The sequence below is a fragment of the Saccostrea cucullata genome, unplaced genomic scaffold (assembly GCF_032062105.1).
Source record: "Saccostrea cucullata isolate Sc308-1 unplaced genomic scaffold, CSIRO_AGI_Scuc_v1 ctg3613, whole genome shotgun sequence".
NCBI lineage: Eukaryota > Metazoa > Mollusca > Bivalvia > Ostreida > Ostreidae > Saccostrea > Saccostrea cuccullata.
Window position 1 is genome coordinate 20,260 of NW_026932410.1, and position 24,871 is coordinate 45,130.

General features: G+C 32.0%; 2 protein-coding genes across 2 annotated transcripts; one reads left to right on the forward strand and one right to left on the reverse strand.

Moving 5' to 3' along the window:
• Positions 1-3,545: 3,545 nt before the first annotated feature.
• LOC134235041 (ATP-binding cassette sub-family B member 10, mitochondrial-like) lies at positions 3,546-8,715 on the reverse strand. Its single transcript, XM_062717121.1, has 12 exons — positions 8,259-8,715; positions 7,492-7,689; positions 6,591-6,793; positions 6,233-6,367; positions 5,930-6,076; positions 5,523-5,658; positions 5,304-5,399; positions 4,763-4,969; positions 4,350-4,610; positions 4,167-4,210; positions 4,007-4,041; positions 3,546-3,895 (listed from the first exon to the last, which is right to left on the reverse strand). The coding sequence occupies exons 1-12, from the start codon at positions 8,602-8,604 to the stop codon at positions 3,667-3,669; spliced, it is 2,037 nt and encodes a 678-aa protein (XP_062573105.1). The 5' UTR covers positions 8,605-8,715; the 3' UTR covers positions 3,546-3,666.
• Positions 8,716-12,478: 3,763 nt separating this feature from the next.
• Positions 12,479-22,695, forward strand: LOC134235043 (kynurenine 3-monooxygenase-like). The gene is made up of 14 exons (XM_062717124.1): positions 12,479-12,703; positions 15,024-15,093; positions 16,574-16,764; positions 16,860-16,908; positions 17,071-17,158; positions 17,243-17,408; positions 17,614-17,807; positions 18,689-18,746; positions 18,973-19,062; positions 19,799-19,856; positions 20,245-20,327; positions 20,555-20,656; positions 21,998-22,057; positions 22,419-22,695. Exons 1-14 carry the CDS (start codon positions 12,524-12,526, stop codon positions 22,515-22,517), a joined length of 1,488 nt encoding a protein of 495 aa, XP_062573108.1. The 5' UTR covers positions 12,479-12,523; the 3' UTR covers positions 22,518-22,695.
• Positions 22,696-24,871: the final 2,176 nt, after the last annotated feature.

Genomic DNA, 24,871 nt, shown 5'->3' on the forward strand with positions numbered 1-24,871 from the left:
AATCAGCGTGGTTGCTTTTGTTTTGAATTACTGTGTAGAGTGTATAAACTGTTTCAATGTCATTTTTTGAGAGAAAACTTGCTCTGTAGATTTTTCTATTTTAAAATGTTGCTAGTCATAAATACTGTATTGGTGATTTTCTTGAGGGAAATTTACCCTGTGAAATCATCGTCCTGCTATCATCAAGATTTTTGCTTTAGCTTTGAATTGCTATACATGAACTGTGTCAAAGTCATTTTTGAGAAGAAATTTACACTGTGGGTTCTTAAGATGTTGCAAGTTATTATTACTGCCTCAATAATTTTCTTTGGGGGGAAATAATTCAAATTTACCCCGTAAAGTCTCAATATCATTAGTGTGGTTGCTTCAGCTTTGATCTTTACTGTGTATTAAATTAATCAATGACTCTTTGAGAGGAAATTTACTCTGTAGATTTTTACTATGTTTAAGATGTTTCAAGTCATAAGTTCTATTTCAGTGATATTTTGAGGGGAAATTTACCCCGTAAAATTATTGCTATTTGAAGATGGATGTATTTGCTTTGAAATACTTTCTGAGCCGTGCCAGTATCATATTTGGAGAGGAAATTGACTCTGCGGATTGTTGCTATCTTCGAAGTGTTTGAAAATCATGAATACTGTACATGTATTAGTGATTTTTTTTTTTCTTTTGGGGAGAAATATACCCCATAAAGACTTGCTATTAGGATGGCTGCTTTTGCTTCATTGTCATTTTGAGAGAAAAGTAACTGCAGAGTTAGACTACTTTCAAATTGTACAATTCGCTCTTTCGAAGAATGGTGAATATTGTTTCATTTTGTTATTTGGGGGGAAATTTACCCCATGAAGTCTTGCTGTCATCAATATAGTTGTTTCTGCTTTGAATTACGGTATACCAACTGTATCAATGTTATTTTTGAGAGAAAATTTACTTCTTAAACTTTTGCATCTCAAAATGTTGCTAGTCGTAAATAATGTAGTCAGTGAATTTCTTGGGAAGGATGGATTACGCCACGAAGTCCTGCTATCATAAAGGATTTTACCGTTATTTCCCCATCATGACAAGGAGCACACGGTGTGACCGGTCGGCACGGGATGCTCACTCCTTCATGGCATCTGATGTTTTGGAGGTCCGTATTTGGTCTGCTCCTATTTTGTATTGTTTTACGGACTTTGATATTGAATACTGTTCGTTATCTCCATATCCTTCATTCGATGGTTGATACAATGACCTTGTCAGCAAATACAATTTATCACTGACGTTTTTTTTTGTAAATATCAGGCCATTATATACACATCTGAATTTTTGACGGATTTTTCCTTCTTTCCCGATCATGACATAGAGCACACTGCGGATGTGACCGGTCAGCAGGGGATGCTCATTCCTCCATGGCACTTGATCCCACCTCTGATGTTTTTGAGGTCCTTGTTTGCTCTGCTCCTATTTTTTTTTTTTAATTATGGACTACTGAGCTTAAAATTTATATTATTATTTAATAATGTTCGTTATCTCCATATAGAATTTTCCGTCTCTTTTGAACTCACCAATAGTTATCGTTTGTAGAAGCCATCAAGTGACAGCATGATCTCATTTATAAAAAAAGGAAATGCCTTTTACATTACTATAGTACTAGAATCATTTGAGAAATAGTGACAAAAAATTAATTTTTTCAATGTACCGATTATTCATTACTCTGCAACCATACAGCAGACCCTCTTAACACTGCGTCATGCGGGACACTTAAAGTGAGGTTTTAAAAGGGGGTTAAACTGTTCACACTTCAACTTTTTCACTAAACTTTTATTATAGAAAAATTAACGAAGAGATGACTTGACTACTGTAAACTTCAACCAAAAATTAATGGTGGAAGAGGGAGAAAGACCTCTCCTGATATGTTACCTTTCTGGTCAGAGGAGACATAACACTACAGGAGCATTTAAACTACGCGAGGGTTCTATCAAGGTTGGTTCAAAAATGTCCTTAACAAAGTAATCATGTGTTTGAAGGGTTGATTATACATCATCATTTCGGATGTCACACTCGCAGAGACTGTCATCAGGGAACTTTATTGATTAAGGAAACCTGATAAACAAAGTTACGGCCAACTAAGTCGAACTGAATATAGAAACATAATACATTACTTATCCATGAGATGTTCTTCTTTGAGGCCAGTCTTGCTTTGTTGTTATAGGAAACCTTTCTTACTTTCCACATTAATTTTTTATAAATGACGGATTTTTTCTCACTGATTTATATCCGAGACTTTGACACAAACTTCTTCAATTAACCTTTTTTCCCCTTTTCTAAATATGGAGATTTTGACCAAGTTGTAACAAACGCATAACATATTCGTGTTGAGAAGGTCTTTTGTTACAAATTGCAAACTGAAGAAAAATCAAACTACATAAAAGTTTTAATGTGCATCAACACAAGTACTTGTGACCAGTTTGATAGCTTTTGTCAAATGATTCTTGATATATGGCCTATATTCCAAAGAAGTTCATGAACTCTGCACAGATGGTAACAGCATTAGCAATCGCAAAAGTCTCTGGCCTTTCCTCCTAGCAGAAAAACAACCTTGAATACAGTATTATATTACCGGCTATGTTGTCATAAAATTTCGGTTTAGACAAATCCGACAGTGCAGGAAAAATGCAGGAAAATATTAATTTTGAAATTTCGTTGTTTATTTACAAGTATATCATATACATCATATAAAATATATTAATTAAATGATAAAATCAATCAATATTCTGGAGTCTAGAAATTATAAAATAGTCTTGCATGACTTACTGTATTTTTTTGTTTGTTCACGAAGTTTGAAAGTCGGAGTGAAATGTTACCTAAATCAAAATCGTATAATAGGCCTACTATATATCAAGCGGACCGGGTTTCGCTTGTCAAAGAGCTCATTTAATGTATAACCAGTAATGCACAATTATTTACGATGTGATAATTATTGGATTGAACTTTTAATTTTATGTAAAAAATTACGTCTTCCTCACACTGTTATGGCGCCATTTTGAAATACGTTCGATTTTCGATCCCGATTTATATTTTGATTTGTAAATCGCATACATATAATAAATTTGTCATATGTTATAACGTGGTAAAATGAGTTAAAACAAGGTTAATTTTTTTAAATTGTAATTTAATAATATCTTTTTCAAGCTGGCTGTGTCACCGCCGCATTTCAATGGTCACTATGCTAATGTAAACACAGATTAGCACATCCACCACGAAAGGTGTTAATTGCTTTGAAGTAACTCAGAAGTTTAGGGGAATAATTACCGTTAATTATGAGCAGTATTACCTATGTTATACAGAATAGACAGTATCCGGACTACACAGATTTTTTTCTAATGAATATATATATATTTAAATAAACAGGAAGATGTATAAACTTTCATCTTCCGGTGATGTTGATACATTGGAAGTTGTTTTTTAGACATCAGGTGGAAAGACCTGAGATGATGTGATTTCAGCATTAACTCTGATATTTCACTTTTACTGCACAATTAAAAGATAAATCAAGTAATACAAAGTTTCTTTGCCATTGTTTTGAGACAAGTATTTTTATTTAAAAAAAATAAAATAAACTACATTTATATAAATGCTTCTTTGTAAATAAATAAGGTCTAAATAAACAGACTTGAAAGCATTCCTTCACTGAGATATAGTCTGCCTCTCTACCAGTTTACGAAATATCCCATTAGGAATTTTTATCAGTTCTTGGTATGGACCAATCTCAGCCACAGCCCCAAGATCCAGAACTGCAATTTGATTGGCTGATCTAATTGTTGAGAGGCGATGAGCAATAGTGATTACTGTCCGGTCAACCATAAGTTTTTCTAAAGCATCCTGCACTAAATACTCACTCTCAGCATCTAAAGCACTGAAGGAGAATCAGGGAAAAGTCATAAAATTACATTGCATACTTAATTATTTCTAAATATAAACAGAAGTTAGAATCATTTAATTCTGATATGTGTAAATCTACATTTACCTTGTAGCCTCATCTAATAAAAGAATCTTTGGGTCCTAAAAAGAGGAACAAATGAAGTTAAACTTAAAATCATAAAAAGAATTCAATTAAATCTGAAAACTGACTAATGACAGTCATTTTCAAAAAGGTCTATGTATCAATCTTAAATAAAACAAATTACCTTCAGAATTGCCCTTGCTATGGCTATTCTTTGCCTCTGGCCACCTGAATAAAAAAAATAAACACTAGTCTCTTTTCATTCAAATTTAATTTTTTTTTAAAATTGCATTCATACTTTGTTTTGTTGTTAACTTCTACAAAAGCTATTTACTGCACAATATTTACTTTTAATCATGTAAATCACCTGAAAGCATGAGCCCCCTTTCTCCAACAATAGTTTCAAATCCATTAGGAAAAGACTTGATGAAGTTAAAGGCATTAGCCTTCCTGGCAGCCCCCTCAATATCTGCTGGGCTTACAGAGTTCATGTCCGCTGCTCCATACATGATGTTCTCAGCAATGGTGCTGGAGAAGAGAACCGGTTCCTGGCTCACGGTACCGATCTGGTTTCTGAGCCAATGTGGATCCAGAGTCTTTATGTCATGGCCATCCAAAAGCACACTCCCTGAAAGTCATAGCAATAGGCACATCTCACTTTTGTAAATGCTTAGTTATTAAAATACAATTATACTCTTACACGAATATGAAGATAAACAAAAATTCCGCAAGCAAATGGAGAGATGCACTCTACTATTCTAAAGTTAAATTTAAGATTACCCTCTTGTGGGTCATAGAACCGTAACAGCAGTGATCCGAGTGTGGATTTTCCTGACCCACTGGACCCGACTACAGCTGTAATTTGTCCCGGCGGGACATTCAGACTTAGACCATTAAATATGAAAGACTCAGAGCGGGACGGGTAACTGAACACAATGTTTTTGAACACAATGCTACCAGCAGTGTGTGCTGAAGGAACTAATCCTCCTGAAATACATAACAATCAATTAAACACATACAATGCTTATCTTCAACATGATACAAATCTTTATTGTTAATAAAAAAAACAAATTATTTGATTCAATTTAATACATTAATGATCTCTTTTTTTGGATATTGAAATTTAAGAACAAATACAAATCACATAGATATTGTATAAAACAATTAAATAAGGAAATGAAGACAGTCATATACATGCAATTCATGTATAGTTAAAAATGTAACAGAGTACTTTCTTTTCATAGTATTAATTAATATTGTACTTGACATTTACAAAACTACAAGAACGCTATGTTTATATACTGATAAATCTAACACTTACCAGTTATTGGGATTTCTGGGACTCTATCAGTCAGCTCCCAGATCCTGGAGGAGGCACCAATTCCTTTCATTAGCTCAGTGTAAAAGGAAGTCATACCTACAAAAAGAAAATAAAATCCTTAAAGTAAGATTATTTTATTGGTAAATCAAATATTTCAAATCAGACATTTCATGGTACACAATTTGAAATACTGTTCCTTTATCTATGTAATTCACTTACCACTTAAAGAGACTGTAGCATATGCAGCATAGAGAAGAAAGGATGATAGCTCTCCCACGGTAATCATGGAGGATTGCATCATAATACCCCCACTGTAGAGCACAGAAAGTATGATCAGGTTACCAGTAAACCCAGTCTGTAAAGAGAACCAGTGAAAATCAGATGCTAAAATACAATGTGATGTGAAAAAACCCTTGAATATCCCTCTTTAAATCCCCAAACCTTTAATGAACTTCACTCAGATATGTTTGAAAATGCATATCATTTTTTTTTATTTTATAACCATAATTTTGTTCTCCCATTTCCACTTAATGTTTTAGTTGCCAGTTTCCTCAAACTCAATTTCTTTCACTTGTAACTTAAATGTACAATCATATACATGTACAACCTATGTTAATGTAACTTACCAGTCCCCAGAATAGGCCTAAAGCTGCAGCCTCTTTCTGCATGAGTTGTAAGACATGTTCTATTTTAGAGTTGTAGTTTTCTATCTCTTTGGTTTCTTGTGCAAAGGCTCTGACTGTTCTGATGTTACTGATTCTCTCCTCTGCAACCTAGGTAAGAGTTTGTCTGATTAAGATTTAATGGTGGGCAGGTTTCAAGTTCACTGGCAAATTGCAAAAAAACAATTAACTTCTATTTATAGCACTGAGTACAACATATTTATTTAGACAAATAGGCTGTGTTACCTGCACAAATACCAAACTGACCTGGGTTGCATTAGCAAGAGAATCCTGGACATTTTTGGTGATTTTCTTCTGATAGGAACCATAATATCTTGATACCAGCATGAGAGGAGGAACAACACATACCACTATGCCAGTCAATTTAGGAGAAACATACAGCTAATTTAAAAATATGAAAAAAGAATTTTATTGGGCATATATGAAAGACTAACAGCTAAATATTTACAAAATTGTACCATATTCTTATCCTGGTGAGAATTAAATGTATGCGATGTTTGTCTGTAGGTCAAAATGTAAGTAATACATCAATAGATGGGACATGCAAAGCCTGATTTTTGTGCTTTTGAAAAATATGATAAAAAACTAGAAGTCTGTGCTTTACCATCATGCCCACGCCGCCTGCAGCCTGTGCCACTGCCCGCAATCCATCAGAGACATTCATGGTAATAGATCGGCCCACTAGCGAAGTGTCTGTAGAGAGTCGATTGATTAGCTCCCCTGTCCGGTTCTTGTCAAAGAATGCAACCTCTTGTCTCACAATAGACAGGAAAAGTTTTTCTCTCAGATTTTTAACAATTATATTGCCTGTAAATTTATAAATATTAGTAATATATTACAAAAAACAAAACAAAACAATAAAGATCAGTATGTCTATATGTAATTTGTTGTTGGGCAGTTCTGGGATATGAAAAAACTTTTATAGTTTTGGGATACTGGTACATATCAATTGTTTTTAAAAATTATATGATATTTGGTACTTTTTAGCTAATACACATAAGCACTGTTATCAGATCATGTATATAAAGTACGATATGTGCTTTAAATGGGAATCAAACAATTCCATTCACACATACTATTAAAAGCAAAATGCTGGGGTTAAATTTTGTTTATTTCATTGTTAACAATTATCAATGAAATTAAATCCAACATGAGATGTTCATATGACTACTGTGTACAGGGTTATTTTTGCAAACCTTTATTTTTGCCCTTTCAAACTTGAAACAATTTTCCCCAATTTAAATTCGCCCAGTCAGAGTTCTGTTTCAGAAATTATATTCTTTTCTTTGAATTCTCCAAGTTTTAAATTCACCCAACCGATGGTAGGGCAAAAGGGGCAAAAATTTCGTTGTATGCAGTATAATTATATTGAATAGGGTTGCTTTAGAAACAACAAAATTTAATGCCCATGAAACCATTTTCGATAACAAATAAACAAAATTTGATCCCCACGAAAATTTGTGTTTTTGCAATAATTTAATTGAAAAGTGTGATTTTTTCATTACCTGAATTATTCATGATGTATATCCTTCCCATGTTAGCAATAGCACCAATGATAAAGACAAAGATCAGGATCTGACAAATGTTTGTTAATGTGGCAGTCATATTCTCACTGTCTGAGTAAATAGTGTCTATCACTTTACCAATACAAAATGGAATAGACATTGAAATACCACTGGATATGATCAGCAGTCCCACAGCACCTACAAATGCATATTTTAGATGACTATAAACCAACCTTTACTTATGTGTGGAAAATTTTTAAGCTTTGCAACCTTCTTTAACTTGCATATTTCTCATTAAAAACCAGTCAATCACATGAATGTATGGTTTATGCAACTATACATAGTTAATGTACATCTGTTTAAGCAGGGACCTACTGTAAACGTATTACATTTAGAGGTGTATTCTATTTAGCGATTTTGGCAGAAATTAAGCAGAATCCACTAATTCAAGTTCATCGCTAAATGTCTTGTATATTAACTTTTATAACTAGTGAATTCAGACAGTGCTAAATCAAATCTACACTAACTTGTTGGAAATTTAATTTCCGTCAAATATCGTACAAGCCAAATTTAATACATTTACAGTATATACTATATAGATCCCTGGTTTAAGTAAAAGATCATCAAATCTAAGAATAAATCATTATAAATACGTTTTTATAACACGTTTAACTATTGAAAACTAAAGGTAAAAATGTGCAACAGTGTTGGGTGCTGCACAATGTTTTACAGATTTATATACTCTTTACTTATACACAGAAACCTACCTGCTAGTTTCCATTTCTCTGATTTTGCTAATGAAAGAAGCCTATAAATTTCTTGTGAGGTTGGGACTTTCTTTTTGCTAGTTTCAGGATTTTTGGCAAGAGAACTTGACTTCCGTCGTGATACATAGCTTTTAATTTTAAATAAAAGACTTTTTCTGGTAGACTCCTTAGTTGATACATGTTGAGATCGGGGGATGCTTGGATTTGATGTTAACGAGTTACGGAACGTCCTGTTGAATGTGTTACCAAATCGCCTGGGGACGACATATGGACTAGAAATTAGACACAATCTAAAAGATTGTGAATTAAGATATGCAGTCCACTTAAAACAGATTCTATGCGACATCCTTTCTGTTTACTCTTTAATTCAAACCGGGTGTAAATCCCCGGCAAATCACCTTCACACAAAAATGCCGAAGCTTACGAAATGTTTTGCCATGGGCGCCGCCATGTTGAATTTATTGTTAAGTTGTACGTTTCTTGTTTCGCCTAGAATTTTCTTAAAAGTATTTGGTTAAGAGTGAAAATTTGATTCTGAACCTGGGATATGAGCATTTATCATAAGAAAGAAGCAAAGAATATACACATGTGGAGAAGTTGTGTTCATTCTGCTCATTCGAAGCGAGAATACATTGTTTTATTGCAGGAGAGAGCACAGAATTAGTGTCTAAAGTTATCATTTTTGGTGATGAAATGAAAGTGTTTATTGCAAGATAACAATTAAACTCAAGTTCTCCCGCAAACGAATGTCTATTTTTACAAAATACAGATGATTTAACATTTCATGAAGAGTTAACTACTTAAGCCTACGATCACCATTTAAATTTTAAAACGACAATTTCTTGCATGATCCGTGTGACTTAACATTATTTAAAAGGCAGTAGACACACGTATTGCAAAAGCCTATTAGAATCAATCTAGAGAGAAAAAAAATTTAAAAGGCGTTATAGGCGTAATAACGCGAAAAAAGGCATTATAACGCATTTTGAAAAGGCGTTATTATGCCTTTCCAAAACGCGTTATTACGCCTTTCCAAAAAGGCGTTATAACGCCTTTCCAAAAGGCGTTATTACGCCTTTTTAAAAAGGCATTATTACGCCTTTCCAAAAGGCGTTATTACGCCTTTTACTTTCAATACATAACTAAACATATTTAGCCCAACCGAGGGGGGGGGGTGCAGAAATCGTACCTTTGGGACATGAATTTCACAATTAGATATAGGACTAATTTCTCAAAAAATAATTTAAACAGATAGCAATTAGATTTCCAGGAAAAAAGATTTTTAAATGCGTCATATATTTTCAATGTTGAACCAACTAAGTCCTTCTTTCATACCAGACACACCTCTACCAAGGGTCATTGATTTCAATTGCTCATTATACCCATGCAAATGGTTGCCTGCTTTTTTCCAAGAAGAGAGAAAAATATCTTCAAATGACATAAATTTTAACACATGGCAAGCAAAGCTCCAAGATAAATCTGCCTATATTCTAGATCTTCACAAGTAGAGTGTTGCCTTCTCTTAATACGAATGCAAACAGTTGTCAGTGAGATGTGCAGGAATATAGAGAATTGCATAAATAAAGATGGTTTTAATTAAAACTTTATATATTTATTAACATAAGATAACGCCTTTTCCTTTTCATGTAGGCCAGAGAGATAAATTTGCGTTTAATATTGGGGTAAACCCCCTCCAAACATACACACTTTTGAGGAAAAGTAAAAAATTACAGTTTAAATATTATAATTAACTATTGAATGTTTCTTGGTTCATGAACATTTTGTTGCAGTACGTAAAACTGACAAATTATTGCATTTAAATAAAGTTTTGCCGAGTATTTCCCCCACGAATTTGGCCAGTGGAGAGGGTGTGTGTGTGTGGGGGGGGGGGGGGGGCAATTAAAAGCACGGCCATGTTAAATGCAAAATAATGGTTATTCAAAAAGCATAATAACTTTTTTGGAAAGTCATAATAACGCCTTTTAGAAAGGCGTAATGTTCTAGTTGTGTTAGAATTTGCGTATATAACACCTTTTATTAAAGGCGTAATGAAAACGCCTTTTGGCTTAAAAGGCGTAATAAATTCAATGTTCTATAATAATTTGGAGAGGCGTAATAACGCCTTTATTTTCATACGCCAAGGCGTTATAACGCCTAGTTTAAAAAGGCATTTAACGCCTTTTAAAGTTGTATAATTTTGAAAAGGCGTAATAACGCCTTTTTTCGCGTTATATACGGCATTTCAAAAGGCGTTATAACGCCTTTTTAATTTTTTTTTATATTTATTGAACATAAGATAAGGCTTTCATGTAGGGTAATACGAGTGCGAATGGGTTTAAATATACACAATATTTATGTACCCTATTGATACGTTTAATAACAAGTACTTTTTTCTTTTCCTGAACATTTTGTTCAATGTAAAACTGGGTACAACATTATTTATATTAAATAAACCAATTTCCCCCACGAATTTGGCCAGTGGAGTAGGGTGTGTGTGTGTAGATTAAAAGCATGCCATGTTAAATGCAAAATAATGGTTATTCAAAAAGCATAATAACTTTTTTAAGTCATAACAAGCCTTTTAGAAAGGCGAATGTAGCTCTAGAAAGGCGTAAATATATTAATACGCCTTTTGGAAAGGCGTAATAGTGCCTTCTAAAATGAAAAAACTTTATATTTATCGCGCACAAAAAGTTGCGCTTGTGTTTGGATTAATTCTTCCAAATTGCAAAAAAATTAGATTTCAAAAAAAATTCCGTACTCTTCTATTTAAGTACTTTCGTAGTTGACATCTACACTAAGCGCGTTGGGCCGAATTATCTTACAACCAAAATGGCAGTATAAACAGATGAAATTGTCGATGATCTCGATTTCAGGGCCAGGATGGCTATAAACAACAACTATAAGGTATGTTTTGTTGTGGAAACAGTGAAAGATTGTGTTTGGAATACACGGTTAGCAATATTTTGAGATTATAGTTTCAAAAACATGGAGAAATAAATTGATAAACAGCGCACTGTGCGCAATAAATATACAGTTTTTTCAATGGGTGGCACTGTAGCTCTCCGGTCTGTCAAATTATTTTTTCGGAGAGCTACAGATCTGCAGCTAACTATGACGGGGCCTAAAGAATGGAACATATGGAGATAATGAACAGTATTCAAGCTCAGAAATCCATAAAACAATACAAAATAGGAGCAGAGCAAATACGGACCTCCCAAACATCAGAGATGGGATCAGGTGCCATAGAGAAGTGGGTATGCATCCCCTGCCGATAGGTCACACCCGCCGTGTGCTCTTTGTCATGATCGGGAAATAACGCAAAAATCCGTTTACAGATAATGGACGAACAATTAGTATGAAAAACGTCAGTCAGCATTTCACTCAATGATAAACTGTATTTGCTGACAATGTTATTGTATCGACCATAGAACTTACGAAATGATGACTTTAAACGAGGCTGCAGATATTCCAGTTTCATTAACTTGTGTGTCAATAATTAACCCCGTTTTAGAAATGTTCATACTTAGAGCACATGGAACAATACCCTTGCGTGTCCAATCAACTGAGATAGATGAACTCCGTATACAGGTGATAAAAGTATATTGCTGCATAAGTAAGGGGAGTTGATGACTGAATAAAAAAAAAACTAGGCTTGCATGTAATCAAAGATTTAAAGAAATAGACTAGTTTATTTGAGTTTTTGTGGGATTTTTGTGGGACTTATGAATATAAAACATGGACCATCGTAAAACCCAGGAGGTGAGACCAAAATTGCCTGGTGACCAGTCACACTCACCCTTCACAACAGTTACACCACAGTCTTCTAATGGAGGAAACGCCAAGAAGGACGTCGGTGAGACTCCCCGGTAGAATAACTATCAATTGTTTTAGAGATCCACCGGACTAAGAGTGACAAAGATGCAATGAAAGTGTAAAGTAGGTATCTACTCATGTACTCCTCCAATGCTCCAATGCTTAAAAGGGTTACAGACTAAACATGAAAAAAGATTAAATAGAACGAAGAAAATCCAAAGTGCGTGATTCAGATGACAGATAACATATTATACAGCAATGTCCCCAGTCAGATAATACAAGAGAGCCATGCTTGTTCTGTCTGTAACAAGGCCTGTCTTCAAATACCATGATAAAAATAAATAAACTGTATCTGTGTATCATAATTTCTGTAAAAATATTAATGATAAGGATTTTATTTTTGTAAATGAAGAGCCAATTCCTCTTTTAAATAATATCTACTCTATTTAATGGTTCCTGAAAAATTTTGCATGAACAATGCACCATTCACTTATCATCATTTATATAAGTATAATACAAGAGGACTGTATTCTTTTTGTCAATTACCACCGCCATTCCTGTCTTGCCGAGTTCTGTCAGTGGAGGAGAAGATGTCCGACAAACACGTAGTCATAGTTGGCGCTGGCCCGGTGAGTATTGTGTGAAATTGTGGAATTGATTGTGGAAAATATTTTCTCTTAATTAATATCAGCAAAAAAAATTTGAAAAGGAAAACTTAAAAAGAAAAAAAAATGTTTTCTTGGCTGTAAAAACTAGAACAAGAATCTTGTCGGTTCCATTCAGGTCACCTCCGTTACACTATTTTTCTTGACTGAATGATATGAGTATGGTCAGTCACAGTGGACGACCACTCAGGAAAACAACAAGACAAAAAAGCAACAAAAATATATTCAGATTTATTCAAATTTAACCCAGATGATGCTTGTCTAACCATTATTTCCTTCTACCTACGGCCCGGTTTGCTGGAGTACGCAGCACTACAACATCACTGGTTTATATATATACTTCTATCAAATCAAAGTACTGAGGGATCATATGAGATGACTTAGGTCACGTGATGCCATCAACCAATCTATACATTAGGGGCACTAGGTGTCCGCTACGGAAGCGTATTAGTGCCACTTGGACACTTCACTTTTTTTTAATTTCTACACTTTAAAGTGTAAATTTTACACTTTAAAATGTAAATTTTACCCATTAATCTGTAAAATTTACACTTTAATCTGTAAATTTTACACTTCAATCTGTAAATTTTACACTTTAATCTGTAAATTTTACACTTTAGTCTGTAAAATTTACACTTTAATCTGTAAAATTTACACTTTAATCTGTAAATTTTACACTTTAATCTTTAAATTTTACACATTAATCTGTAAATTTTACACATTAATCTGTAAGAATTACACTTAAATTTGTAAATTTTACACTTTAAAGTGTAAATTTTACACTTTAAAGTGTAAATTTTACACATTAATCTGTAAATTTTACACTTTAATCTGTAAATTTTACATATTAATCTGTAAATTTTACACTTTAATCTGTAAAATTTACACTTAAATTTGTAAATTTTCACTTCAAAGTGTAAATTTTACACATTAATCTGTAAATTTTACACTTTAATCTGTAAATTTTACATATTAATCTGTAAAATTTACACTTTAATCTGTAAAATTTACACTTTAAAGTGTAAATTTTACACATTAATCTGTAAAATTTACACTTTAATCTGTAAATTTTACACTTTAAAGTGTAAATTTTACACTTTAAAGTGTAAATTTTACACATTAATCTGTATAATTTACACTTTAATCTGTAAAATTTACACTTTAATCTGTAAAATTTACACTTTATTTGTTTATTCACACAGTCAATTTAGCATCTTCACACATCCTCAGTAACACATTTTTAAACCAACAGACCATGTTTCGTGTATGATAAAATTTAATCCTGATGTTTTATATTAAAGTAAAACTCTTCTTTGAATATAAAGTGAAGAGCATATCAAACATACATGCACATATTCCCGATCACAGGTGCTTAAGGACCCCCCCCCCCAATATAGATTCCAGGGCCTGTTAGACTTTTTTCACATGAATAATATATTGATGACACAATTGTGATATAATCTATAAATCCTTCAGAAAATTTGCTTAAACTAACATTTTATTGGCTTACAAATGTGTTACTGAGGATGTGTGAAGATGCTAAATGTGAATAAACAAATAAAGTGTAAATTTTACAGATTAAAGTGTAAAATTTACAGATCAAATTGTATAATTTACAAATTAAAGTGTAAAATTTACAGATGAAAGTGTATAATTTACAGATTAAAGTGTAAATTTTATAGATAAATGTGTAAAATTTACACTTTAAAATGTAAATTTTACAGATTAAAGTGTAAAATTTACAGATTAAAGTGTAAATTTTACAGATTAAAGTGTAAAATTTACACTTTAAAGTGTAAAATTTACAGATTAATGTGTAAAATTTACAGATTAATGTGTAAAATTTACAGATTAAAGTGTAAAATTTACAGATTAAAGTGTAAAATTTACACATTAAAGAGTAAATTTTACAGATTAATGTGTAAAATTTACAGATTAAAGTGTAAAATTTACACTTTAAAGTGTAAAATTTACAGATTAAAGTATAAATTTTACAGATTAAAGTGTAAAATTTACACTTTAAAGTGTAAAATTTACAGATTAATGTGTAAAATTTACAGATTAATGTGTAAAATTTACAGATTAAAGTGTAAAATTTACACTTTAAAGTGTAAAATTTACAGATAAAAGTGTCGAAATAAAAAAAAAGTAAAGTGTGCAAGTGGCACTAATACGCTTCCGTAGTCCGCTCATTCCACGGAGTTATTCATGCTGATTTTAATCATTATTACGTTTGACAGAATATACCAGTAATATTACATAATGAAGTCTACTTTTTTTTCAGGTTGGCGTGTTCAATGCCATTTTATTAGCAAAACGAAATTTTAAAGTGAGTGTATACGAGAAAAGACAAGGTGAGAGAAACAGACATTAAAAATTTTATTTCATTGAAAATCTGTGCACCCTAAGCAAAAATTAAATGAACACTTATTTATTTTTTCAGATCAATCACTGTTTGTTTGCTTATCCCATTAGATAAAAAAGAAGCTACTCGTGAGTCGTGATATAATATTAGATGTTAACAGTGTATTGATATTGTTACCATTATATCCTCCCCATTTTGATCACTTCCTCTCTGAGGATGTATAGATTAAAAAATCGGCCTGTCTCTGAATATCACTATTGTGTTTGGATATTTTTTTTTAGAAAAATGATATATTATAAAATTATTATTTGTTAAACAATATGAATTGTCCTTAAAATACACAAAATTTCCTTGCTTTCACCATACAAGGCCCATGAAGCTCCATCTTTGTTGCTTGCACTGTTATATCAAACAACATGGGCAGCTTGCATACAGTATATAATCTATGTCGTGCCGATTGGTAACTTCGATAAAAGTGTTTGTATGTCTTTTTTTAATAAATGATATATCAATATTCATCCACCCAATCTTAAATCAAAACTTCTTTCTTGTTGGATATTAAGGTTTGAAATAATTAAACTTTTACGAAACAAATCCATGTGAGAAATACATTATATCAATCTTTTTATACAATCAGGTTGATCTCAAGTCGGTATCTCATATTTTCCATAGTCATTAAGCATTGAAGGATTTAATTTTAATCAAAGAGTTGTCAGAAATGTCATGAAAAAGACAAGTTGACAAAATAAAATTTTATTTTGATAAAAATCAAGTGTTTAAGTCAGTGTTTAAGTGTTTAAGTTCAAAATTCCATTCAAATAAAACAATTCAGAGCAAAACAAACAAGACTTCTAAAGAATCAGAAGTGAGATCAGATTCCATGGAGGAGAAATCATCCCCTGTCTACCGCTCACACCAGCCATGTGCTCCTTGTAAAAAACGGGGGGGGGACGGAAAATACATCGTGGACTATTCAGTGTATAAATAATGGATTTGACCAACAACTAGAAGTACGAAAACCTCAGTTGGATTTGACTCACTGTCTTGTTGTATTAGCTGACAAGGATATTGTATCGACCAAAAGAAATTGCAAATTGATGACTACGTATGGGACTCTTAGAAGCACTCCCCATTTTTTTTTTTATTTTTCACACGTAGAGTTTGCTCTTGTATATTAAATCAATTGAAAAAAATATTTATACGCATGATGAAGGTATATTGCTACATAAAAACGGGAAGTTGACCATTGGAAAAATTGAGTCATCATGTTTATCATAAAGCTAGATTATGTCTTAATTGACGTCTTTTCCCTGTTAAACATCCAAATATGAAACATAACGACGAAAAATTAGATTGAGAATGATAATATGTAAACAAGATCATTTAAGAATATAGACAATAATTTAAAAAAAATCAAGTTATGAAGGATTCTGTAGACTAAAATTAGTTTTCACACTGTCTTGAAACAGACATAAGAAGGGTACCACCAATCAAGGACCGGAGAACAGTAAATTTGGCCCTGTCATGTCGAGGAATGGATGCACTCCGCCATGTCGGGTTAGAGAGGGAGATAACCCCTTACCAGGTACCCATGTTTTCCAGGATGGTTCACAAAGTAGATGGAACACTGCACCCCCTCAATTACGGCAGGAAGGAACAGGTCAGTTAACAAAGAAAGAACTCAAGTAGAGCACTGTGATCAGCATTTGAAATATGTGTCATTCTTACTGACCGAAGTATTTTTTATTGTTTCAGTCTATTCTGTCGACACAAAGAAATAAGCTGAACGAGATTCTCCTAGATGGTATGGGAATAAGAGTTTAGTTTACTGTAATAAATACGATTATATTTGAACTTTTATACATAAGCACAAGAAATGATTAAAATAATGATGAACAGTTTTGAATTTAAAAAAATGATTGAATCTTACGAAAAAGGAAATTCTTTTTGTTAATGATTGATACAGCTGCAGAGAAGTTCCCAAATGTCACGTGCTATTTTGAACACATCCTGACAGGTTGCAATTTACAGCAAGGAGATTTGGAATTTCTACAGTAGGTTTGATTTACCATGTTTAACGGAAGGTCAGTACAATTTAAATATTTGAAAATCAATTATAAAGATAAACTTTCTTTTAGCAATGAAAAGAAGATACATGTACATGCAGACTTGATTTTGGGAAATGACGGGGCACATTCAACAATACGAAGGCATATGATGGAGTCGACATTGATGGATATTCACCAATATTATGTACCTTACGGATATATTGAATTAGAGGTGGCCAGAACTAAAGACAACAATGTGAGTAAATGTTTGTTTCATCATGTTGAAGAGGTATAATCATAATTATTATAAAAATTATAATAAATGTGTCCTAACTTTTATAACTCACAACAATATTTCTATGTTAATATAATGACAAAATTTAATTGAGTTTCTAAAAAAAATTGATTCTTGTAAATTTACTCCTCTGATTTGCTTTGGATACACAAATTATTTTTTTAAGTTTGCTATGGACTCTAACTACCTCCATTTATGGCCTCGGGACGAGTTTCTGATGTTGTGCACAGCAAACTGGGACAGAACATTTAACATCGTGTTATTTATGACATTCAATACTTTTGCAAACCTTAAGACAGAAATAGACGTCGTCCAGTTCTTCAAGCAGCACTTTCCCGATGCCCTTCCTCTTGTTGGGGAGTAAGTACAGTTTACAACAGTTTAAGAAATTGCCTAAAGGCTTTAAAATCAAAGTACACTCTGTAATTAAACGTTTTCAACAAAACTTTAAATGTTATACTATTGTTTTTATCTATTTTGATTTTCGTATAAAAATTCATTAACATACATGCAACACTTAAAAAAAATATTACGAAGGCTTGTGGGTGAACAAATTAACCATCAGATATAACTTCATTTTTAGATATTATATCTTAAGCTGTCAGCTATCATTTGGCAAAGAAAAATTTCATACACTATAATTTTAAAATCTGAGCAATTTTGTATATCTTTACATGGAGCTCTTCTTCTAAAGAAGATCAAAATATATGTATTCTGAAAATGGCAACAACCACCCAACCCTCTTAAGACAATTATACATCCTTGGATTTCGTCTTTTTTTAATAAGTATTTTATATAATTGAATACAAGTTCTAATCAGAAGTCAGTTAAAATAGAGGAAATTTTATGTGTAACATGAAATTTTTAAAGATTTTTATATCAGTTTGTAACATTACGTTTGGACCCTTGTTAAAAAAGCCTTAGTTAATTATTACTGTAAATATTTACGGTGTATTATATGGTTTTGTGGTTTGATATAAATTACATTATATTATAAATTCCCTTTCCATCTAATTGATTAGCATCAAATTGCTGAAGAGATACTGTACACTTCAAAAATTCTGGAGATAGAATAATAAATAATGTCAGAAATGGAATAAATAATTGTCGGAAACGAAATTTAAAAAAAAAATGTCGAGAATGTTTTGCAAAATTCCTGAAATGAAATGCTGCCAAAAATTGAAATGTCAATATGCACATTAAACCCTGTTAATGCATTTTAATTTCTTCATTCATTTCAGACAAAATCTGAGGAAATCTTTTTCTTCCTGGAGACCTTGTCCGATGATTACAATTAAGGTGTGTACTAAATATCATATACACTGTATTATAAACTTATCTCATAGCATTCAAAACAAAATGTCGGAACAAACATCAGAATTTTTAATAAATCAATTAAAAGTTGGTTCATAATCAATTCAAAATTTATTATAATCAATTTAAAATATTCATAATATCATGAATCACTCTACTATAAATTTGATTAATTTTTGTTTGTTTATTTGCTAATCGATAACTTTTCCAGTGTTTACCCTATCATGTAGGGGACAAAGCCTTAATAATGGGAGATGCTGCACACGCTATGCTTCCTTTTCTTGCTCAGGGAGTGAACTCAGTAAGTCTAAACTTAAACTCAAATACCTTTCCTTCTAAAAGAAAATTGCACGATATTGAGTATGATTCAACTATTCATTGATGTTCAGAAAAGAAAGCTGGTATAATGCAAACAGAAATTCTAACCTCATTTGTTTAAAATATGTAGATTCACCTTTTACCTTTGCTATTCTAGACTATTAAATAAAAACCAATAGTTGGACTTGCACTCAACAAGAGCCTCAATGGGTCACAACGCTAACTTGAGTCACAATGATCCTTCTTTTGTTTAGAAGATTCTCCAAAGTTTTCATTGTCTATATTCCTGAAATTGCTTGCACTTTCGTATCAATCATCATGGCCGTTACACTATTTGACAATGACTGGTATATCATCACGATCAGTAATCACAAACAAATTGTAGTTGTAAAGAATGCTTAATACTGTTTCCTTTCATATTTCACTGTAAAACTTAGAGTCTCCTATAATGACTCCTGTACTTTTCACTGGGACCGAGTTGAAGCTACACTATGTCAGGATGCTTATATATCAGTTTTATGTTTTTTGACACTGAGAAGAGGATTTTCAAATATGCCACGAAAGATCAATAATCTACCCAACAAACGATGACTTGGCTAGCGCTCTTCTTTTGAACAAGCTTGGCTCGCCTTTACATGATAGACGGACGGACACTCTTCGGTCAGAAGTGCTCATTGGAACGTTAGTTCTGCTAACCTAATCAAATATTTTTGTTGCAGGGTTTTGAGGACTGTATGATTCTCAACGACATTTTAGATCAACACAAAGATAACTTCGGTAATTGAATTAATATAACTTTCTTTTACTAGTGTCTTAAGGTAAAAAGATGTAAAACCCTCTTTAAAGTATTGCTCAGAAGATCTTTTTGGTTGGTAACTTCCTTTATCTTTTGGTATATTTACTTTTACTGTTCTAACATTGTTGTGCTAGTTATTATAGTGTTCAGTCTTCCCTAAGTCTTCAGTAAATATTTTATGTCCTTCTGTTCGGGAATGGACAACTGTGGTTCGTACTTTGTGTTATTTAGTTAAAGGTATGGAGTGTAAAAACCGAGTGAAAGGTCTTTGTGTTATTTAGTCTTATTTTAAAGGTTACATTTACAGTGTAGTTTTGGTTAACACAATTCCAATATCGTCCTCATTTCCTGATCTGGTATATTAAACAGCCACTGCTCTACCAGAGTATACCAAACGAAGATATAAAGACGCCCACGCTGTGTGTGACCTGACTATTTATAACTTCCTGGAGGTCAGATTAAAGGTTTTTAATTGAATTTTAAAAGAATTTTTCAGAATAAGATAATATATTATAAAAGTGCCATTGTTTTCTATATATCAATTTGAGGAAAATTATGATTACTTCTACTCGTATATATATATTTTTCAAATCATCAATCATGTCGTTGATTAAATAAGTACCCTCTGCAGAAGCCAGCCTACGCCCGTTTTGTTCCTCCTTTATGTTTCATATTTCAGATGAGGAGTCTGGTAAACAAAAGAAGTTTCCGTATAAGGAAAAAGCTTGACAATGTCATGCATACTATTTTGCCGAATACATGGATTCCATTATATTCAATGGTTCGTATGACTTTTGGATTTGTGTACGTATTTACGAGGGCTGTCCAGTAAAATCGTGGACAAAGCGTTTTTCTCGAAAAATATTGGGCGTACTAAGCTGAAGTTTTTAGTAAATGTTTATTTATCATATTTAAGTGCATCATAATTTATTTGATAAAATATAGACAAAAATAAAGACTTTATTATGCTTGAATGTGTACAGGGTACTGTCCTACGGCGCACGGTTAAAAAACAAAGGTTTTATTAGAGAATGCAAGAGTATTGATTCGAAATATAAGATTCAAATAGATAAGGTTGAGTTAAAAATCACCCTTATTCGATTTCACAATTAATTTTGTCGTCTTTTAAAAAAATTTCAAGGCATCTGGTTAATTTTTGTCAGTTTCCTGAGCATTCGGAATGGGAAAGTCGTAAACACAACACACAAAAAATGGCGACGTTTCATGACATTACGGCGCACCGGAGAGCAGTTCAATTTGATTTAGATGGTGTAATAACACCTTAAGAGACTTAACATTAATGCAGAAGATTTTTTTATTATAAATCAACAGATCTTTGGTATAGAATTGAAATGGGAGTTTTCTTAGTGAAGTCGTTCTTGATCGAGTCCCCAGCTGGTACAAAACATACGGACAAACAGCTATAGTTGAAATAGCAAAAGACGCTGTCACTGTTATTCGTCAATATGAAATTTTCTATTAGTTGCATGATGGTGGGGATATTGTCCGTAACTTACTAATAAATCATCAGAAGATTGCACGTTTGTGCCAGATTGGTTCCTCAACTGTTTATGGAGACTAAATTATGTGCATCAATGAAATTCCTAAATTTAAGTGGGACTTATCCAACTTTATTTTATCGCAATCGTGAAACGTAACGCTGTTTTAGACACTTTGACGTTATCATCCGTGCGCCGTAAGGCGATACAATACATAATATAAAATCTCATAATTTGTTAATTTATGCATATATCTATTTGAAATTTGCTATGTTTATTCAAAAAATATGTAGTAAAGAGTAGTGAAAAATTCAGAACGCAGTGATGATCATTTTTCACGCAAGGCAACTTGTCCACGATTTTACTGGACAACCCTCATATTTATGTTTTAAGAAAATTATTAATATTTATTCTCCAGCCGAAACTGAGTCTTTACAAGGGTTATTTTTATTCGTATTTGGTGAGGCAGACATAGAAAACGATGTGAAATATTAACTTCCACGTGTTTTTAAAATCAAGCCCCAAGTGGGAAATTTCAAAAATACACTGTACAGGGTATGTAATAAGACATCAGTCATTGAAAAAAAAATCATTTAAGGTCAATTAAAGTTATTTTATTGCAGGTTGCTTTCACAAATACCGGATACCACTTATGTAAGGAAAGAAGAAAACAACAAGATTGGGTATTGTTTCCAATTTGAGCAACACTTAAACATTTACTTACATATTGTTATATAATGATCTCCCCTGTTACATGTCAAAATAATGTACGAAATAACAGAACAAATTGTAAAACATAGAGTATAGATCTAATGAATAAAATGATGAACAATTCTTGTAAGTATGGTACTAGTATACACCCTTTTCTTTGTACGTTCCCTTAGTAGTAAGTTAATCGTTAAAACATTGATGGTGGTTGACAATGTTCATTTTCATTGTCGTTTAAACTCATATATGCTAATAATATAGATAGTTGATTTGATGCTTTATATATTAGCTTATTTGTACAATCTGTATTAAAATATAACTTTTCTTTTATTTCAGATTCTAAATTGCATATTGTTTTTCTCCATGGTACTAATTATTGGACTTTTTCTTTTGATGGCATACCATTTGTTCGACAGTCAACACTTGGCATATTAGCTGTGGAAATTGATTTGCGGAGTTGCAGACATATTTGTTTCAAAAAGTGGAGAGTTATAAAGAACAGTCAAAGGACTCATTCTTTCTTCTTCTTTTTTTCGTTTTAACATCATCAATTCTTATTATCATATCTATATTGGATTCCAAAACAGTCATAAAAAAAAGTCTTACAAATATACATAGCAGGTTATAGTAAATGTTCTACTAAGCTTTTTTCTTTACTTTTCACTAAAATATTAACAGTAGTATATAAAATAAATAAATTAAATTAAAATTAAAATAAATTAAACTTTAGACTTCTTCATATCATTGACAGCTGCTTTTTCAATAAAAATGGAAAACTACTTACATTGTCATTGGTCATTTGCAAAATTATTTTGTTAAAAACATTCTGATTGTACACACAAATACTCTGAAGTTGATATAAAAACGATATCAATATGGTTTTTGGAGACCTGGTCTTCCAACAGTCTATTGGAATACCCAGTAACAATTGCGCCTTGTTAGCAGACATATTTTTTTTATTCATATGAAGCAGAATTTGTCCAAAATCTTATGCGTGAAAAGAAGAAACACTTTCTGTGGTCTTCAACTTGACATTTAGATATATCGACGACGTGTTGTCAGTTAACAATGGTTATTCCCATTCTTGTCGATGCGATATATCCCAGTGAACTTGAGATAAAAGATACCACAGAGTCTGATACATGTTTTATATATAGATGTTTTACTTGAAAAAGAAATAAATGGTAATCTAACAATCAAGCTCTGTGATAAACGTGATGACTTGAACTTTTCAATCGTCATCTATGCAGCAACTATACCTTCATCACCTGCACACTGGGTTTACATAGTTCACTCAGTTGATTTGTTATGCAAGAGCATGCTCTACGTAATATGAACAATTTCTAAAACGAGATAAATTATTGACAAACAAGTTTATGAAGCAAGAATATCAGCAGTCTCGTTTTAAAGTAGCGTTTCACTTGAATATTTAATTTACTTATACATATCTATTAATACAAAAACTTCTTTTAAAGTATAAAATTCGTTTTGAATTAATGAAAAATATTAAAACTTTAATCAATCAAGGAAATTCAGTGTAAAATGCAGAGTTTAACAAAAGTTCTTGCCCTGTGAAATATTTACGTTTGGCCGGATGTGTTGAATATGTTTCACTGAGCACTGCAATACTGGTGAGTGGATTTTGCTTTAAATAAATTCTCACCATTATATTTTCGTTTGTAATGTTATAACAACATATAACTCATGATATAATATTGAAACATGATTAAAATTTACTTTAAATTTGTGTCTCAGCCCCTTTAGCAAGTGTGAAACAGGCTTTGACGGATTAAAATTGTAAGAGCTCTGTTCAATCTTTTTCTAATAAATATTTGCATATATATATTTTTTAAAACCTTGATAAAAAATGTGAGTTCTATTTTTTGATGCTATATTTTTACAGGTATGAAAAGTACAAGTCGATTATACTCTGCTCAGTGAAAACGTACGTGTTCTTGTAGTTTTAAAATAACGTTGCAGAAAAAAAAATTACCCAACCCCCTTTAATATATACGCAGGTTATGTATTTTTACTGCAATAGCTGCGACATTTCCGTACTAACAACCAAAGAAAGACATTTTATTGTTTATTTTTGTGTATGAATATTAAAAGATATATATATCATTTTAAAAGGGATTAAAAAGATCAATTATTGTATTACTAATATGTACATTATAGTATACATTTCATTGAAACAACCACTGGTCAAGAAATCTGTCAGTACATGAGAACTGATAAACGGCAATGGATTTCTTAAGAAATAAAGGAAATAATATTCAGTGGATTTAAATATATGCTTGTAAATTTAAAAAAAAATATAGTTTAAACTAAAGTGGTATTTCTTGTCTGAAAGGGTTGAATCTATGGAACGCCAAATTAACATATATTCAAATATTTTCCTTTATCTTCAAATAATTGCGGACCTATTTCAAATAATTGTACCTATCTTCAAATGAATTGAAGATAGGTACAATTGAATTAAATATATGATAAAAGGTACACCATTGAATTTAAGATAGTGTGTATCAAATAATTATACCATTTAAATATATTTCTAGCAAAATAATTATACCTAGTTGATTACAAATGAAATATTTATATATCTTTGGAATTGAATTACACCTTTATAGTTTTCAATTCAATTAAAAGATAATGTTTCTGTATGGAACGCCAAATTATACCATATTTCTAATTCATTTGAAGATAGGTATAATTGATTTAATTGAAGATAGGTATTCTTCAATTGATTTGAAGATAGGTTCAATTAAGACATATCCACAAAGGATTTG

Excerpts from the sequence above, each read along its gene's own strand:
- LOC134235041 (XM_062717121.1), bottom strand. The coding sequence starts at position 8,604 with ATGTCGCATAGAATCTGTTTTAAGTGGACTGCATATCTTAATTCACAA. Across the intron at positions 7,690-8,258 it reads AGAGAAATGGAAACTAGCAG|GTGCTGTGGGACTGCTGATC; the intron begins GTAGGTTTCTGT and ends ATGCATTTGTAG. Across the intron at positions 4,611-4,762 it reads GTTCTATGACCCACAAGAGG|GGAGTGTGCTTTTGGATGGC; the intron begins GTAATCTTAAAT and ends TATGACTTTCAG.
- LOC134235043 (XM_062717124.1), top strand. The coding sequence starts at position 12,524 with ATGGTTCCTGAAAAATTTTGCATGAACAATGCACCATTCACTTATCAT. Across the intron at positions 17,409-17,613 it reads CCAGAACTAAAGACAACAAT|TTTGCTATGGACTCTAACTA; the intron begins GTGAGTAAATGT and ends TATTTTTTTAAG. Across the intron at positions 19,063-19,798 it reads TTGCTCAGGGAGTGAACTCA|GGTTTTGAGGACTGTATGAT; the intron begins GTAAGTCTAAAC and ends TTTTTGTTGCAG.